General features: G+C 43.1%; 1 protein-coding gene across 1 annotated transcript in view; it reads right to left on the reverse strand.

Annotated features, from left to right (window-relative positions):
- Positions 1-18,745, reverse strand: part of ADAM10 (ADAM metallopeptidase domain 10) — a 147,501-nt gene extending 128,756 nt beyond the window's left edge. Inside the window, exon 1 of the mRNA XM_062206009.1 lies at positions 18,439-18,745. Coding sequence (XP_062061993.1) covers positions 18,439-18,493 — 55 coding nt within the window. The 5' untranslated portion in view covers positions 18,494-18,745. The remainder of the gene's footprint in view (positions 1-18,438) is intronic.
- Positions 18,746-20,286: the final 1,541 nt, after the last annotated feature.

Below are 20,286 nucleotides of genomic sequence, written 5' to 3' on the forward strand. Positions count from 1 at the left end.
TTTGGCCTAGCAGGTAAGTTGGCAGGAAGGATGCCTGCATCCCGCATCAGAGTGCCTGGGTTTGAGTCCCAGCTCCATTTCCTGATCCCAGCTTCCTCCTAATGCAAACCCTGGGAAGTATCAGGTGATAATGGTTCAAGTGACTGGCTCAATTGTCACCCACGTGGGAGACTTGGACTGAGTTCTTGGCTCCGAGTTTCCACCAAGAGCAGCTCCAGTCACTGTGGGCATCCGGGAAGTCAACCAGCAGAAGGGAGTGCACTCTCACGCTAATGTTCTCTTTTCTCCTCTCTCTCTCTCTCTCTGATTTAAAAAAATAAAAATTATTTAAAATCTATTGACCACATAAAGAAATTCTATTGATGCCATGAACATGTTTCAGATATGTTTCAGCAATTAGTCATGTGGTTTTCATCAGCATTTTTCATGATTTACTGAACAAACTTCTAACATATTACCATTGTATCTAAATTTTTCAACAACCAAGGGAAGTATATGGCCAACACATCTTACTTTATGTTCCAATAGTTTTGCAAGCATTATCTTTATTTTTTAGTACTAAATTTCATGGATTAGAATCCCAGCTTTGCCATATATTACTTGAATGACCTTGGGTAAATTACCTACTTCCCTGTGCCTCAGTATTCCCATTAATAAAGTAGGTGAAATGGCAATACCCATGCCTAAAAAAAATAAAATAAAATAAAATATATTAAATAAGTTAAGAAATAAAGTGTTTATAATACTGCATATTACACACTACCTAAGAATTCATTAAATGATGGCTAAGGCTCTTCTTTTCTGACTTGGGCCCTGCAGGATGGCTCCCATAAAGAAGGGTGGAGAGAAGAAGGGTCATTCTGCCACAAAGAAGTTTTGGCCACCATCAACACTCTTAAGTGAATCCATGGAGCAGGCTTCAGAAAGTGTGCCCCTCAGGTACTCAACGTGATGGGAAATTTGCCACAAAGCAGAAGGAGACTCCAGATATGCATGGTGATACCTGGGCCAAAGGAAGAAGGAATATCTAATACCACATCCACAGGAGACTCTCCAAAAAAACAAATGAGGTTGAAGAATCGCCAAACAAGCTCTATACTTTGTTACCTATGTACTCATCACCAACTTCAAAACCCTACAGTCAACCTGGATGAAAACTAATTGCTGATTAAAGTTATAAAAGTGCTTCCAAAAAATGATGGCCATCAGAATTAATATAATGGGGCCAGTGCTGTGGCTCAGTGGGTTAAAGCCTTGCCTTGCAACACTGACATCCCATACTGGCACCAGTTCGAGTCTCAACTGCTCTACTTCTAATCCAGCTCCCTGCTAATATGCTTGGGAAAGCAGCAGAGGATGGCCCAAGTGCATGGGCCCCTGCACCTATATGGGAGATCTGGAAGAAGCTCCTAGCTCCTGGCTTTAGCCTGGCTCAGCCCTAGCTATTGCAGCCACTTGAGGAATGAGCCAGTGGATGGAAGATCTCTTTCTCTGTCTGTCTCTCCTTCTCTGTGTGTGTGTAACTCTACCTTTCAAACAAATAAATAAATATTTTAAAAATATAAAGTAAATAAAATTTTTTTAAAAAGAATTAATGAATAGGGATAGGCATTGTGTGCAGTCTTATAAACCATTGTAGGACTTTTACTTTTACACAATGCAAGCCACTTAATTTTTTTTTTTTTTTTGCTGATTTTTTTTTTTTTTTTTTTTTTTTTTAAGGAAGAGAGAGACACAGAGAGAGAATTTCCTATCCACTAATTCATTACCCAAATGCCTGCAATAGCTGGGGGTAGGCCAGGCTGAAATCAAGATTCAAGAATTCTCTCTAGGTATCCCATATGGGTGCCATCACCTTCTGCCTCCCAGGGTGTGCACCAGCAGAAAGCTGGAATTGGGAGAAGAGCTGTGACTTGAACCCAGGCACGTGGATCCAGGATGCAGGTATCCCAAGCCACGTCCCACCAATTGTGCCAAATGTACACCCCATCATTTTTTTTTTCTCATTACGGTACAATTCACAACATAAACATCATCAGTTTAACCATTTAGAAGTATTCTATTTGCCAATGATTAATTTTAAACCAAGGAAATAACTTCTGAATAGAATCATACTGACAACTATGTTGAAAAGAAACTAGAAAGAGACAAGAAGCAAGAAGAACAGGTAGCAGGTCTGACAGCAATCTAAGAGAGACGGATGTTTGCTGGTAGCAGTGGAGCTGGTGATAAGTCGTCATATACTACATATTCTCTGAAGGAGGAGCTGACAGGGCTTGCTGCTGTGCAGGATTTCTTGCACAGGGCATGAATATAAGAAAGGAATTAAGGATGACTCAAGGTTTCTGGTCTGAGCAAAGGAAGAATGAAACTTTTGTGGCCTGAAAAGGGAAGGACTACAGGTGACAAGTTACACAGGAGGGGAAGCAGAGGTTTGATTTGGGGCATCCTAAGTCTGGAATGCCCGTAGACACTTAACTAGAGGTATCCAGCATGCCTTTAGGAGACAAGGGGAACATCTGGGCTAGGTGATACAAAGATGGGATAACCAGGATACAAGCAACTACCAAAGTATAAGCACAGAAATTACTTCCAAGGGCTTTCTGCCATTTAAATTAACATGTGATTTGTATCCCATAATAAACTGAAACAGATTTGTATGAAAGGAAACAGCCTACTAGTCTAACAATAAGAACAAAAACAAAGTAGTGTTATACTGCCGGCCCTGAACATAGCTCTGAAGGTGTTTATCACTGTTTGATATATTCATATTATCTACGAAAAGCAAAATGAACAACAGGGGGCCAGACAACTGGGAGCAGTTGAATCACCACTTGAGATGCCTGCAATGCAAGTGCCTGGTTCAAGTCCTAGCTTTTCCACTTTGATCCAGCTTCTTGTTCATGTGCACTGCAGGAAGCAGCAGGTGATGGCTCAAGTACTCGGGTCCCTGACACCCATGTAGAAGACTTGGATTAAGTTCTAGGCTCTTGGCTTCCATACTGGCCCAGCACTGGCTGTTCTGGGCATTTAGAGAATGTCTGTCTGTCTCTCTCTCCCATTCTCTCTTTCAAATAAAATGAAAAAAATAACTAAAATTCTTTCTTAAGAAAATGAACAGAGGCCGGCACCACGGCTCAATTGGCTAATCCTCTGCCTTGCAGCGCCGGCACACCGGGTTCTAGTCCCGGTTGCCCCTCTTCCAGTCCAGCTCTCTGCTGTGGCCCGGGAGTGCAGTGGAGGATGGCCCAAGTGCTTGGGCCCTGCACCCCATGGGAGACCAGGAGAAGCACCTGGCTCCCAGCTTCGGATCAGCGCAATGCGCCGGCCGCGGCGGCCATTGGAGGGTGAACTAACGGCAAAAAGGAAGACCTTTCTCTCTGTCTCTCTCTCACTGTCCACTCTGCCTGTGGGAAAAAAAAAAAAAAGAAAAGAAAAGAAAATGAACAGAGACAGTAACAGGAAGGACTCAAAAGATGCCAATCTTGGGACCAGCACTGTGGTATAGCAGGTAAAAGCCACCACCGGCAGTGCTGGCATCCCATATGGGCATCATTTTGAGTCCTAGCTGCTCCTCTTCAGATTCAGCTCTCTGCTATAGCCTGTGAAAGCAGCAGAAGATGGCCCAAGTCCTTGGGCCCTTATACCCACATGGGAGATTCAGAAGAAGCTCCCTGCTCCTGGCTTCGGATTAGACCAACTCCAGCCATTGTGGCCATTTGGAGAGTGAACCAGCAGATGGAAGATTTTCTCTCTCTCTCTCTCTCTCTCTCTCTCTCAGCCTCTGCCTCTGTAACTCTGCCTTTCAAATAAATAAACCTTAAAAAAAAAAAAGATGCTAATCTCAATTCCTTTTATCCTGATAAAGAACAGAATACTTTCTGAAGAAGTTCTAACATAAAGACCTCAACAATAGAGAACAGGTGTTACCTGACAATGATGAAATTAAAACACTTTCAACCTTGAATACAATAAAATATTTCTAATCTGACATCAGTGGAAAAGGAGCGCTTCCATCAAGGAAGTTTCTATATAATTGCTGTTTATCTGTGTCAAGTAATGTTCCATTTGACTGTCACTGATTTTTCGCCCTACCTAACATATTCTAGAGCTGGGCTCATTCTTACTAACATCTTTATCAGAAGAGGCCCCATGATGTGATAGCCTCAAGGCTATGTTTTCATTCCATTGTTCCTGCCTACACAAAACAGCTGTAACAGTTATTCTGTCAATATCCTTTTCTTTCTCTTATTACTTTACCTACTCAGAAAAGAAAGCATACCAACAGCATTTGATTTTCTCGTTCTTAATTTACTTGTTAGAAATACAGCTCTCACAAAGCAACAATAAATTCACAAGATGCCTAATAATTACAAGACCACTGGAGATTTGAACATCCCACACTTCTTGGTTATATAGGCCAATGTCCTTACTCTTGGAAGATGGATGCATACTGAAATATTTAGGGGTTCAACTTACTTTTAGATGGCTTTGAAACAAATTAATTTAGGGGTTAGTGTTACAACAGAGCAGGCTAAGCTGCCACTTGTGATGCCACTATCCTACACTAGAGTGCTAGCTCGGGCCCTGACTTCTCTGCTTCTGATCCAGCTCCCTGCTAATGCATATGGGAAGGCAAGAGAAGATGGTCCAAATGCTTGGAACCCTGCCACCCATACTGGAGTCTGGGATGGTGTTCCAGGATCCTGGCTTCAGACTGGCCCAGCCCCAGCCACTGTAGCCATTCGGGGAATGAAAAGCAAGTGGAAGATATTTCTCTCTCTCTCTGTAACTCTACCTTTCAAATATATAAATAAATCTTTTTAAAAGATGAAAAATATAAGTTACTAAAGAGAAAAATAAAAAGGTAACCACTAATAGATTTAGGTGAAAGGCCTACAATGCTAGTTGTACTATGCATTTGTCTAATCTTTCAGAAAATATATAAATTTTCAAGATTAAAAAGTTAGAAAAGATAAACACTGTACATCAAGTAAATGCAATATGTAAAACTGGCAGAAAAACTGATTGGATCTATGAGATGGAGAAAGATAATTTTAAAAATAAATTTAAAAAACAGTGGAAAAAAAGTAAGTAATACTAAGAATCACCCACATGCAAGAGTGGTAGGAAAATGACCAACAAGTTATGAGAAGTAGGAAAAAACATAACTTGGCCTCCTTGCCACTGAAGGTTGGAAGGGCGCTCTCTCTTTACGATTAGAGAACATTATTATTTCCTGAAATTTTTCTCAAAGTCACCAGGTCACAGGTATTTACTAAAGGTAATGTGCCTTTTAAAACATTACTTTTCCTAATTACAGAAGTATAGTAACGTGGCAAAACATAATCTACCTTCATCTCCCCAGAGATTTGGTGCTCAAGCTTTTAAAATTAATGTAGATGAAAATTTACCTATGACAAAACTGAAACAGTATTGAACATAATGGTATGAAATGTGCTCTTTTTCCCCCAAGTGTAAACATTTTCTCACATTAAAAAAAAAAACAACTCTGTAAAGAACTTGACTTGACTAAAGGGAAAATGGTTCTTTGCAGCAAAATGGACACAACTGGAGGACATCATGTTGGGTGGAAACCAACGGGACACAGAAAGACAAATACTGCACATTCTCCCTTATATGTGGGAGCTAAAGTTACAAAAAGAAAGAAATGCTTCTGTGTATCAGTATTGTCACAAACATAGTTTTGTGAAAATTGGTTTTATACCTTTGTCAAACCAGCGGTTAAGAATGTTATACTACTATAGTTGTTTTTGTTTTTTTTTTTAAGATTTATTTCTTATTTATTTGAAAGACAAGAGTTACAGAGAGAGAGAGAGGTCTTCCATCCACTGGCTCACCCCCCAAATGGCCATAACAACCAGAGCTGAGCTTTACTTCTGTGTCTCCCACATGGTTATAAGGGCCCAAGGACTTGGGCCATCTTCTACTGCTTTCCCAGGCCACAGCAGAGAGCTGGATCACAGGCAGAGCAGCCTGGACTCGAACCAGCAACCATATGGGATGCTGGCACTGCAAGCTGGTGCTTTAACCCACTGTGCCACAGCACCGGAGGCTATACTACTATAGTTTTAGTGATCTATGATTGCTTTAAAATTTACTGTATTTGGGTGAAATGGTCATTTTTCCACTCAATTATTGTTGTTGTTTTTTTTTTATTTGACAGGTAGAGTTACAGACAGTGAGAGAGAGAGACAGAGAGAAAGGTCTTCCTTCCTTTGGTTCACCCCCCAAATGGCCGCTACAGCAGGCGCTGAGCTGATCCGAAGCCAGGAACCAGGTGCTTCCTCCTGGTCTCCCATGTGGGTGCAGGGGCCCAAGGACCTGGGCCATCCTCCACTGCCCTCCCGGTCCACAGCAGAGAGCTGGACTGGAAGAGGAGCAACCTGGACTAGAACTCTGTGCCCATATGGGATGCCGGCGCTGCAGGCAGAGGATTAGCCAAGTGAGCCAGGGCGCCAGCCCCTCAATTACTGTTTTTAGCCATTGTCTATATTCCTACTAAACTAGTGTCTTTTTGTTTTATATTTGTTAAATTTCTTATTTGGTGAAGTAGTAAGCCTTTTTACTGTAATATAAATTTAAAATGTTATCTCAAAAACTAAAAAAAGAAATTGAGAATAAAGGTGGATGGGAGGCCGGTGCCGCGGCTCACTAGGCTAATCCTCCACCTTGCAGCGCCAGCACACCGGGTTCTAGTCCCGGTCGGGGCACCAGATTCTGTCCCGGTTGCCCCTCTTCCAGGCCAGCTCTCTGCTGTGGCCAGGGAGTGCAGTGGAGGATGGCCCAAGTACTTGGGCCCTGCACCCCATGGGAGACCAGGAGAAGCACCTGGCTCCTGCCACCGGATCAGCGCGGTGCGCCGGCCGCACCGCGCCTACCGCGGCGGCCACTGGAGGGTGAACCAACGGCAAAGGAAGACCTTTCTCTCTGTCTCTCTTACTGTCCACTCTGCCTGTCAAAAAAAAAAAAAAAAAAAAAAAGGTGGATGGGAGGGAGAAAAGGAGGAAGGAAGGAGAGAGGGAGAGAGACGATGGGAATATCATTATGTTCTTAGAATTGTATCGACAAACCATATTGAATCTGTCAAAAACTAATTAAAAATTTAAAAAATTTTCTAGAAGTAGGAAATAAAAGGCAAATAGCTCAAATACTGTAGAAAGAGCCTAAACTACACTATGATGGCAAAATGTGCCAACCCATGTGCAAAGGCAAGATCTAAGAATGACAATTCCACTACACAATAATTGTTAAAACATACAGTGTTTCTTAGAGATACAGTAGTGTTGAAGAGCAGGAACTCTAGAGCCAAGCTGACTATACTCAAACCCTTGCTTCTCCCCAATTAGTAACGATGTGACTTTCCTGATCTTGGATAAGTTGTCCTCCCTGATCCTACTCCCTCGTTTATAAAACTAGAATAACAAGATTTACAGAGATGTTGTGAGGAATGTGTTAATACTTAATAGAAAAAAATGCTTCAAAAACAGTGTTCAATATATAATAAGTACTTTATAAATCCTAGCTATATGACTACTTTCCATATTCCATGGTTAGATAGCTTCTTACCTACCAGAAATCCTTTTAATAGAAGCAAAAGCTTTCTTCCCAACCCTTGAATCTAAAACTTAACAATCTTATTTCTCAATCTAAATTAAATACAAGAATAAGGGGAAAAAAAACAGAATGAAAATTTCATTAACATTAGGAGGAAAACAACAATCAGAACGTGTCTTATTGATGGCAGGTTAATATCATCCTCTGTGTGAGATAGCAGTATCATAAAATAATAGTTTTTCCTGTCTATACCCAAAAAAGTTGCTTCTACAACCTTAAAAACTGGAGAAGAAAATCTACAAAAATATTTTGACATTACAAGTCTTCCTATTTACAGAAAAACTCAATTACAATAAATGAGAGGATGTGTAAGAATTAGCTAAGGCTGGCTCAGTTCCATTCCTCAAAAAGATTACTTGTAATCAAGTTGTTTTCAACAGACTTTTCACTTGTATGATTTCAAAATTAGTTTTCCCCCAACATAAAAGTATATATCTTTCCTACTTGAGTCAGCAACTGTATCTTAAGCATCATACTATGTTGACCAGTGCACTTTATCTCGCATACACTGATCATGAAGCTCTGAACATCATACAGAAGTGTTCTCCAGTATGAGAACATGTAGGCTTCCAGGAACTCTTACCTTCCATTTTTCAGCAATCTACCTAAGAACCTTTAATGTACTCCTTTTTTTTTTTTTTTTTTTTTTGACAGGCAGAGTTCGACAGTGAGAGAGAGAGACAGAGAGAAAGGTCTTCCTTTTTGCCGTTGGTTCACCCCCAAATGGCCGCTGCAGCCGGCACACCGCACTGATCCGAAGCCAGGAGCCAGGTGCTTTTCCTGGTCTCCCATGCGGGTGCAGGGCCCAAGGACCTGGGCCATCCTCCACTGCCCTCCTGGGCCACAGCAGAGAGCTGGACTGGAAGAGGAGCACCCGGGACAGAATCTGATGCCCCAACCAGGACTAGAACCCAGGGTGCAGGCACCGCAGGCGGAGGATTAGCCTAGTGAGCTGTGGCGCCCGCCTAATGTACTCTTGGATAAGCTACTTCTACAACATAACTTCAAATTTAACCCAGTTCCTTTACTAGAATCCTGTCAAATCATCTTCTAGAAACAAATATCTACACTATACAGTTACAAGTGGAAGTTCAAGATAAGAGGGTGTGTGTCTACAATTAAAGACATTTTGACACACCTAGTTTTTGAAATAAGCTAGTTTCTAAGCTATTTAGCTCAGAAGTACATGTAGCTCTTTTACAAACTGTAAACTAAGTCACAAAGAGTATAACATATTTAATTAATTAAAAAATGGTGAATTTATTAAACTTCTACCACTAACATAAAATTTTAAAATCCAAAAATGGAAATGTGTATTCAGTTTAGGTTTCTATGCAGTTCTGAAACTCTTTTATCCAATTTCAAGTAAGTACAGGCGGGGCCGTAGGGGTTAACGCCCTGGCCTGAAGCACCAGCATCCCATATGGCTGCTCCACTTCCAATCCAGCCGTCTGCTACGGCCTGGGAAAGCAGCAGAAGATGGCCCAAGTCCTTGGGCCCCAGCACCCAGGTGGTCCCTGGCTTCGGATCAACACAGCTCCAGCCGTTGCAGCCAACTGGGGAGTGAACCATACATAGGATGAAAAACCTCTCTCTCTCCCTGTAACTCTTTCAAATAAATAAATAAATCTTATTTTTAAAAAAAGTACAGGCATAATCCACATAAGAAATTTGATTTTCTTTATTTTTTCCCCCAAGATTTATATATTTGAGAGGCAGAGTTAAAGACAGGGAAAGGGAGAGACAGAGAGAGGTATTTGATCCGCTGGTTCACTACCCAGCACCAATCCAAAGCCAGAAGCTGAGAGCTTCTTCCAGGTCTCACACGTGGGTGCAGGGGCTTAAGCACTTGGGCCATCTTCCACTGCTTTCCCAGGCCATAGCAGAGAGCTGGATTGCAAATGGAGCAGTGTCCAAAAGGGATGCCATTGCCAAAGATGGGAGCTTAACCTACTACACCACAGCGCCAGCCCAAAATTTGATTTTCAACCTACCTACAGCACTCTCAACATTCACACACCAAAGGAAAAAAAAAAAAAGGGCTCCAGCCACCACCCCAATGTTGCTATACATCTATCCTACACCCTTAGTTTTAGCCAAAATCCATTCTCACTCATTACTGCATCTTTCTTCCCTATCACACCCTAAAACATCTGCCTCTGCCTCATAGTTGAGAACCATTTAGGGCTTTGCTCTGCACCCAAAGAAAAAAGGCTCCTCCCAACCAAACAGTCTACTGTTCCCAGAGATCCCAGAATCACTAAAAGATTCTTGCTATTATGTGAATAAAATTGAATTTTCTATGTTATCAAGAAAATTTAAAATTTTAAATTTAAATTTAAAATTTAAAATTTAAAATGTTTCTATCAAGTTTTTACTTCCAAAAAAAATGTAAGAACATGAATGACAACGCATTTCCAAAGCTGACAACAAAAGTGTCCTCTCCACTATGTTAGATCAAAACACCTAATACTTGTTATACATTTGGAGTTCTGATAATCTACTGTACTAACCGGGGGGTCACTTTCTAATTTACCAGAAATATTCCAACTTTAACAAAAACCATTATGACACTCAGTTTCCTATAATGAGGCTATTTCCATAATCCAGCTGACAGCCAGTACTACCAAGGCTGCTTCACTAGAATACAACCTCCGTTGAATATAGTAAATAGCTAAATAACATGTATCCAAAAAGTCAGTCCACTGACCAAGCAATTTATTTAACAATTATGTGGTCTTAAAAACATGTACTTATTATAAATCCTAATGTGAGCTAGACACAGTGCTGCGTCCTTTAACATCCAGACTAAAAATAAAGTTACTTCTTTCCCACAACTCCCATCTTAGTAAAGATACAGATTAGGGCTGGCACCCTGGAGCAGCAGGATAATCCACTACCCCTGACACCAGCACCCATACCAGCACCAGTTCAAGTCTCTACAGCTCCACTTCCAATACAGCTGAAGGCTAATGTGCCTGGAAAAGCAGCAGAAGATGGCCCAAGTATCTGGGTTCCTACTATCCCCTTGGGAGAACTGGAGAGAGATCCAGACTCCTGGCTTCAGCCTGGCCTATCTCCAGCCATTGCAGCCATTTAGGGAGTGAACTCACAGACGGAAGATTTTTCTCTAATTCCGCCTTTCAAACAAACAAGATTAAAAAAAAAAAAAAAAGTACTGGTCAGGGGCCTGCGCTGTGGTGTAGGGGGTAAAGTCGCTGCCTGCAGTGCAGGCATCCCATATGGATGCTAGTTCAAGACTTGGCTACTCCAATTCTGATCCAGCTCTCTGCTATGGCTTGGGAAAGCAGCAGAAGATGGCCCAAGTGCTTGGGTCCCTGCACCTGTGTGGGAGACCCGGAAGAAGTTCCTGGCTCCAGATCAGCTCAGCTCTGGCTGCTGCAGCCATTTAGGGAGTGAAACAGCAGATGAAGATCTCTCTTTGCCTCTACCTTCACCTCTCTAACTCCACCTTTCAAATAAATAAATCTTAAAAAAAAAAAAAAAAACTAAAAATACTGGTCAGTTACTTAATCATAAAGCAGCTTGAAATAAAAAAAAGAGTATCTAAATGATAGAAAAAATATAAGCAAGAATATAAGATTTAAACTTTACTACTTACAAATACCTCAGAATCTGCTTTGCATACATTTTAACTACACAGTAATTTTTGAAAGTATACACATTGTAATTTTTGAAAGGATCCTGTATAATTACTATGATGTAAGTTCATAACAACCATTTTAAAAGACTAAATTATTAATATTAAAAAGTGATAAAATTCTGTTGGAGAAGGAATTAAGAATTTTCTTAAATTTTGCTTTTCTAATGTGTACAATGATGCTCTAATATTTCAACTGCTAAAAATAAACTTTATTGGGATGGATCCTGGGCGTATCAGTTTAAATGCCCGTGTTCCATACAAGAGTACCTGCATTTGGAGAACAGCCCCAGCTCCTGGTCCCAGCTTCCTGCTAGTGTAGACCCTTGAAGATCAAGGGTGATAGCTCCAGAGGCTACATTTTTGCCACTTATATGAGAGACCTGAATTGAGTTCCTAGCCTCAGCTCCAACCTGTCAAGAATAAAACCACTGCAGGCATCTTAAATTATTTTTTATAAATAAATTTTATTAATTTGTATTTTGTAACTAAGACTCCAAATATATAGGCCTAGAAATACATAATTTAATGCTACTTGTTTAGCACTGTAAAGTCTCTTCAGCACTTTTACAAAGTATTCCATTTAATTCTTAGGAAATGAAAACAAGGCAAATTAATGACCAATCAATTCATAAATATACAATCCTAGCTGTATTCTATTAAAAGCTAAATCCAAGGTTCAAAGATTCAAATGTTTGTCCATGTTTTTGCATCTTGCCACCATGAGTATCAAGCAAAGATAAAGGAAAAAAGAGTTTTGCTTCACACATCACACACACATTTGGCTAAAGTACAAAAATCCCATTGTTTTCCGGAGTTTGTCTCTGAAATAGAAAGTTCACAATTTGCATATGAGGGTACTTCAAAAAGTTTGTGGAAATGGAGTAAAAGAAGTTTATTCGGTGCAAAAAAAAAAAATGTGCAAACTACACATAATCATATATCAATAGTATCAAGCATATTGGTGAACCAAAGAACCCAATACCAACTTAAGGAAAGTTACTTTATTTGTTTTTAAAGATTTACTTATGTATTTGAAAGTCAGAGTTACAGAGAGAGAGAAGAGGCAGAGAGAGAAAGAGAGGTCTTCCATCCGATGGTTCACTCCCCAGTTGGCCACAATGGCCAGAGCTGGGCTGATCCGAAGCCAGGAGTTTATTCCGGGTCTCCCACATGGGTGCAAGAGCCCAAGGACTAGGGCCATCTTCTACTGCTTTCCTAGGCCACAGCAGAGAGCTGGATTGGAAGTGGAGCAGCTGGGACTAGAACTGGCGCGCATATGGGATGCCAGCACTGCAGGCGGTGGCTTTACCCACTATGCCACAGTGCCAGCCGTAAAGTTATTTTAGAAAAAAGAGGGGGGAGGTGTTTTGCCAGTGCTGTGGCATAGCCGGTAAAGCCACCACCTGCAGTGGCAGCAACCCATATGGGCACTGGTTCGGGTTCTGGCTGCTCCACTTCCCATCCAGCTCTCTGCTGTGGCCTGGGAAAGCAGTAGAAGGCCCAAATGCTTGGGCCCCTGCACCTGCGTGGGAGGCCCAGAAAAAGCTCCAGGCTCCTGGCTTCGGATCAGCCCAGCTCAGGTCGTTTTGGCCATTTGGGTAACGAACCAGCGAATGGAAGACCTCTCTCTCTATGCCTCTTCCTCTCTTTAACTCTGCCTTTCAAATAACGTAAATAAATCGTAAAGGGGGAGAGGGGGTAGAAAAAAAAATCCTTGTTAGTATACCTTTAAATCTAATTTTCCCCTCATTCCAAATTCACTAAACTTCCTCCACTCACCATCTAGAACAGCACTTTCCCATATTTAGTCACAGATTACTGAAAATCCATACAAAGTTTTAACTAGTCCCCAAGAACCAGCATGCAACTAAAACTAAATCCCAGAAAATGACACCCACCCCAACCTCTAATCTTCTATCAAGACTCAAACTCTTACACATTTTCAACATCAAAGAATCAGCTCTTCAAAGTTTTATAAAATTACGCTCTCCAATGTAATGACCTCTGAGACCTAGATACAACTGTGCGCCCTCAGTAAATTTTGCTAGTTTCATTCATACTGAACATTTGCCAAGCCTTTCCAGTTTTCTTCCATATAATTTCTACACTTAATTCTACAACAACTACTCTAATCCAAGACTCAATCACCCAATTCATCAAGCAGCTCATGTATCCCTTATTGTATCATAGCCCAACTTAACACAGGTTCCAGTCAACATTTTGTAATATTCTACATCATAATAATCATGACCTATTACATAAATAACGACAGTCCTGGTTATCAAGACCCAGTTAGCATCTCTCCTTCTTTCCTGCCATGTTGTATCCATGCCAGGCTAGTAAACCTACAAGCATCTTACTGAACTAGAAACCATTCTCTTACTTAAAAAAGCTTCCCAACTGTGGAATGGCCCTCCAGTTTAACAAACCTTAATTTCAGCTGCAAGTACAACACGTAACTGAAACTATATTTTTGTATCCATATTTTGTCTACCCTGACATACTAAATGCTATTTTACTTTTCTTCTCACACAACACAACACCAATCACAAGCACACAATAAACCCTGGTGACTACACAGCAATGATGGAGCTGCATGCCTCACACTATCCAGCTGGAACTGCAGCAGCTTCAGAATGAGTACACCCAGATCAGAGAGCCTACATTCCCCAAAAACTTCCCAGCACTGTGGTCTCCTACAACCTAGCTGGGTCAGGACTACCCCTACCAGCACCAAGGCAAAGCATCGCACTGCTGCCCTTGCAGGAATCCAACTGGTAGGATTATTACAGTTTTTCCACTTATCCTTGACACTGCTGCTTTTTTCCCAGGATGAAAATTGACAGCTAGATTAGTTAGAATTACCACTGCTGGATTTTTAGTCAGAACAAGCAGACTTTTTAGAGCTGCTAGGAAGAATCATTAACAATCATTAAATAAATCAATTGTTCCTAAAAAAAAAAAAAAAAAATGTTTTTTAATTTTAAAAAAAGGAACTCTGGGGTTCTTTACCTAGGCTTGTTACACGGAGTTGCCCATTGAAAAGCAGACCAAATGCAAATCAATTCAGAGTATCTGCACCTATTCTTTCAGGCTTAGGGCTGATTTGAAGTTCCATGTGTTTCTCTATCCACAGCTGTTCCTATTTACAATTTATCTCCCCAGTTAGTGGTCACATAGGTCTCTCACTGAAATTTTGTGTTAGTAGCCATGGCCAATGACTGCCCTTGCCCTGCTCTCAATCCTCTCCACACATACAAACCACATTTTTGGTACTCCACAAGGACTGTACTTTAGATTCAGTCATTCTAGTAAACGCATATATTTTCTCAATTATCAAATGAGGCTACAGCCGCGGATCCAAAGCATCTCTGAAAAAAAATTTAATTCAATGCTTTTAAGCATACTCTGATGTCTTTAAGTATACATCCGGGTAAGTCAAAAGCACTCACCTAGAATAAGCCACTTTACACATGAACAAAAAGAGCGGATCCCATTGTTAGCAAAAGTTTTCTAACCATTACAAAGTAATGCAATGAAGTAACAAAAAGAGTTGGCATTGTGGCACAGGAAGTTAGGATGTCACTACTGGATGCGCCTAGGAGAGTCCCGCCTCTGTTTCTGACCCAGCTTCTTGCTAATGCACATCCCAGGAGGCAGCAGATAATGACTCAAGTCCTAGGGTCCTTGCCACCCACAGTGGAGACCTGGATGGAGTCCCTGGCTCCTGACTTTGGCCTGGCCCAGCCTTGGCTGTTACGGCCATTTGTAGCATGAACCAGAGGACAGGAACTTCCTCCTCTTTTCTCCCTCTCTGTCACTCTGCCTTTTAAATAAACAAACACATAGGTCTTTGTTGAAAAAAGAAAAAGAAACAGGCTTTGAGATCAAAATGATTTGGGTTTGAAAGTCTAATTCACAGTTTCACGTGGATAATGGTAGAAAAAATTATCTCTGCAAGCTTCAATTTCTTCAACTTACCCTTCTCTCATAAATGTTGAGAAATGGGGGATCTGGCACTGTGGCACAGTGGGTAAAGCTGCTGCCTGCAGCACTGGCATCCCATCTGAGGGCCACTTCAAGTCTGGCTGCTCTACTTCCAATGCAGCTCCCTGATAATCCACCTGGGAAAGCAGGGGAAGATAGCACAAGTTCTTGGGTCCCTGACACTGACATGGGAAACCAGGATGGAGTTCCAGGCTCCTGGCTTTGGCCTGGCCATTGCGGCCATTTGGGGATTGAACCAGCAGACGGAAAATAATGCTCTAACTCTGCTTTTCAAATAAATAAGTCTTTAAAAAAGAAAGAAAGGAAGGAAGAAAAGTGGAATTCCTAACAGTATCAGTCACATAACAAATATCATAATAATGCTCCTTAAGCCACTGATCAGATAATATACACCCTTGAAGGTCTCAAACGGGCTATTAAAAGCACACCAGAAAACAGAGAAGTGCCTTCCATGCCCATTCCACTGAGCCCATAATGGAGAACCCACACATACACATGGCAGATACTGTTACTGTAGGGGATGGTCTGAAAGAGGCCTTAAAATAACAGTGCTCACGGAACTCTCAAGCTTGATTCGAGTCTTGGCTGCTCCCCTTTCTACCCAATTCCCTGCTCCTGTGCCCGGGAAAGCAGGAAGATGGCCCAAGTGTTTGAGTCCTGTACCCACACATGGGAGATCCGGATGAAGCTCCTTGGATCCTGGCTTCAGCCTTGTCCAGCCCTGGCCATTGCAGCCATTTGGGGAGTGAACCAGTGGATAGAAGATCTCTCTCTCTCTGTCTCTAACTCTGTCTTTAATTAAATAAAATAAATCTTAAAAAATATATTCTCACATGCATAAAAATTCCTAGGGCTGTATCTAATCAGAAAAGTTCCAATAATTTTCTAATATGGTTATGAAAAAGAAAAGCATTTTTATATATAATTTAACCGGTGAGACATGTGCCAGAAATGGACAGCATTAGGAAAGTTTAAGTTTTATGATTCTGAAGTCTTTCATTCTCTCTCCCCACCACCCATCCCTGTGTATGTAAAATATGAAAATATTTATACACAACAATGATTAACAAATTAGAAAAGTGGAAACTAAAAGTTTCATTAAGTATCTGAAAATGATATTTTTAAAGTTAAATCTGTATTTCTACAACTATTAATGTATACAAATATATTCATTTCTCACATTTGCTAAAACAAATATATATTTAATTTGAATGTACTCTGGTCTACAAATCATCATCATGTAAACATCTTACAAACTTAACAGCTCAGATTAGCAGATGAAAATGGTATCTATTACAGTATAATATCTTCATGCTACAATCTTGATGTTACTTGTAAAACAAACAAAAAAGTCCAAGTACTTTTAAGAAAGTTATGCTTAACAGAAACACCAAAAAATCAGCCAGTTTAATGCAATAAATGACTGCAGAGTTCTGGAATTAGTAAATTTCTGTATCAGGATCTTTACCCGCAAAGATTATGCAGTTAGTTTACTTCAAACATCAGGTTTTTACTGCTTTAAATTTTTTAAAAAGGCAAAGATGTATATACTATGACCCATCAGCAGCCTGATGTATTTGTCTTACTTTTTATTACTTCACAGAGAAGAGTGGCAACCCTCATCTATAATCACAAAAAGTGAAAATGGGCAGAAAAGTGATTTACTGGAAGCCACACTTAGAACAAACAGAAATGTTACAAGAAAAGGACCTTACAGAGAAAGCCCCCAGTACATGATCCTTTTTAGAGCTAGACATCCACCGGCAGCTCTTCATCTAAAATGTCTATGGAACAACCGAATGCTATAAAGTGCAACAGAAGTCTGCCTGCACAGCATACACGCAGACTAAGTGAGACTCGGGATAGAAGTATGCTTGGCCCTGCAGTCCTAAGTCAACGCGACGAAGAAAAGAGCAGAAACAATACACTACATGAAACACTCATATACTTTCTCAATTATCAAACGAGGCTACAGCCGCCGATCCAAAGCAGCCCTGAAAAAAATTTTAATTCAATGCTTTTAAGCATACTTTGATGTCTTTAAGTATACTTCCGGGTAAGTCAAAACCACTCACCTAGAATAAGCCACTTTACACATGAACAAAAAACAGCAGATCCCAGGACACGGTGGAAATAAAAACTGCTGTTTCCAAACCCGAGTCAGCAATAAATTACATGCTTCTAGCCAATTTAACTGTAATTTGTAAGGCGGGGGCCACCGCTCTGACAGTCCACTGACGACGGCTGTTTGTCTATCCCATCTGAGAGTTTAAGAAAACTCTCAAGCTGGCTCGCCCAGGGACCCTCCTTCGCCTCTAAGCGACCCCATCTCGCCTTCAGATCACAGAACAAGCCGAAACCGCTCACCCCGCTACCTATCAAAGCCTTTCCCCAGGGCGACAGAATGTTTTCACTCCCCACGGACACACACCCTCCTGCGAACCCTCTGCAAACGCGCGGGCGCTCGGTGCGAAGCCACCTTCTCCCCGCAGCGGGAGATGCCCGCTGCCCCTCCGCGGGCGGCCCCTCCGCAGAACCGAGCCGGTCCGGATCGCCTCAGCCCGCAAAGAACAATACACGAGCCCGGCCGCAAACATCGCAACTTCCCACGAGTCTGCGCGGCGGTTCTCGGCGGCGGAGAGGGCTCCGGAACCCGCCACCGGGCAGGGGCTGGGGGAGGACGCGGGAGGGTGCGCGGTGGACGGCGGCGGCCAAGATCGCCAGCCCGCAGCCGCTGCCCGCGCCCGCCCGGCGGGGCTGGAAGGATGCAGCTCCCGGCCGGCCTGGGCGCTGAGCGCTCGCCTGGCCTCCGGATCTCCCCACTTCGCTTTTCCCGGAGGCGACTCCCGCCTCCCGCGCGGCCGGAGCGGTGGGGGAGGCCGGGCGGGGAAGGCCTCACGGGAGGCTCCGAGTCTCCACGGCCCGCCACGGAAGGGAACGCGGTCGGGGCGCGGGGGGACAATAGGGAGCGGGCAGCGCAGCGCGCCCGAGTGGCGCCGCCGGCCGGCCGGGCTGACTGAGGCGCCCGCGGCAGGCACGGCGCGACTGGGCTCCGCTCGGCCGGGCCATCGCTCCGCCGCGCGGCCGCTGTGGTCTCGGCGCCCCCGGCGCTCCGGGTCGTGCCTCACCTCCCAGCCCCGCCGCCCAGGAGAGGAGCAGAATTAACACTCTCAGCAACACCATCTTCCGCTGCCGCCGCCTCCTCACGGGTTAATAGCAGCACATCGATCCGGAGGGAGAAGCTGAAGGGGCTTGGTCCGGAGCCTCCACGGGAAGCCGGGACCTCCCCCGGCAGGAGAAACGGCGAAGCACCACCCTCTCGCTCCACTTCAGGGGCCGGCAACGCGCCCAGCTCCTCCAAAACAGGGACCTCCCTCCCCCTCGTTCGTTTCCTTCCTCCCTTCCCCGCTTTCCTTCCCTGGCTCCTTCCCTCTTCTCTGCCCCCTCCCCGGGGGCCCCGGGGCTCCGCCTCCTTCCTCGCCACGTGATGCGCGGGCACCCAACCGGCACGCGGGGCCGCGCCCCTACCGCCCGCCCCTCCCCCTCCCCCAGGCGCCCCAGAGGCGTGCGCATGCGCGCGGGGGCCGGTTCCCGGGCTGCTAGGACCGCCGCCGCTTCCTGTCCGCCGGCGGAGAGCTGGGATTGGGCTTGGGAGGCGGGGTTTCCTCTGGTCCCGCCCCCGGACGGGAGCGCTCCTGGAGCGGCGGTAGCGCTGCCCTCGGTCTCGCCGCGGCTGAGGACAGTCCGCTGGGCTAGACCCGGAGCGCGGAAGAGGAGCGCTTTCCACTCGGTAACTTCACAAAGAACGGAGCTTTTGGTTCTTCTTTATCGGGTTCTCCTGGTGCACCATAGCTAGCGAGTAAACAAAAGTGCCAACCAGCAGTCATCGTAGCGGCGACGGCACCGGTGATACATGAAGGCAGGGACCCTTGGAGCCGGAGGAACAGACAACACCACGTCCAAGGCGCAGTTTTCCGAGCTCTTTACAAATTCGCGTCACAGACTAGGCCCCAGCCATTGTGAAAGCGTGCAGCCTGATGCACACGGTCCTGAATCTCCGGCCCAGGAAATGTCCTCTCTCCCCCTCTCTCTGTCCCATCTGTGAAGCATAAACCCTCTCGCCTCGCCTTCACCCCAACTTCTTTGCAGCTCATATTTGGTTTCTCGGTAACTCACTTTGGTCCTTTAAACTCGTGTTTCAATAACTAGAACTTTTCCGGTGCCGTTTAATGAGATACCCCGCATCTATTGGGCATCCTGCTTGAAGTAGGCTGAGTTAGGACGTACAAGTATTAATACTGCCGATATCAATGTTAAGTTGGAATTCCTACTTCTACGTTGGATGTTTTATACAATTTAACATTAACGCAAGTCTAGAGTGTTTTTTTTTTTAATTTTCAGTTTGAGAAATGAATTATAATTTTGCTCAACATTAATGAGCTCAAAAATACCCTAAGGCACCGTTATTAATAGTATCCATTCATTTATAATGAGATGTATAGAATCATCACAGGATGACAGAATCTCATGAATGTTGATTTTTTTTCCATTTTTCCTTTCTTTAAATATTCAATCTTAGAGGACAGCAACCTGCAGACATTACATTGCATATTACCTGTTCTTTTTACTGTTACCTTGTGGTACTGTCACAAATCATGTTTTTATTTTCTACTTATCAGACCAACTTATGGCAGGTTTAGTGTTGCACGGTATTTTTTATAATTCCAGTGATTAGCCGCAAAGATACTTTCGAAGTTCAACTAGAAAAAAAATCAAAAAGTATATTTTGGTTTTGTTTTTTAAAGATTTATTTATTTATTTAAAAGAGTTACACAGAGAACCAACGGCAAAAAGGAAGACCTTTCTCTCTCTCACTATCCACTCTGCCTGTCAAAAAAAAAAAAAAAAGTTACACAGAGAGGAAAGGCAGAGAGAGAGAGAGGTTTTCCATCTGCTGGTGGTTCACTCCCCAGATG

This window comes from Lepus europaeus, chromosome 11 (genome assembly GCF_033115175.1).
Source record: "Lepus europaeus isolate LE1 chromosome 11, mLepTim1.pri, whole genome shotgun sequence".
Classification (NCBI taxonomy): Eukaryota; Metazoa; Chordata; class Mammalia; order Lagomorpha; family Leporidae; genus Lepus; species Lepus europaeus.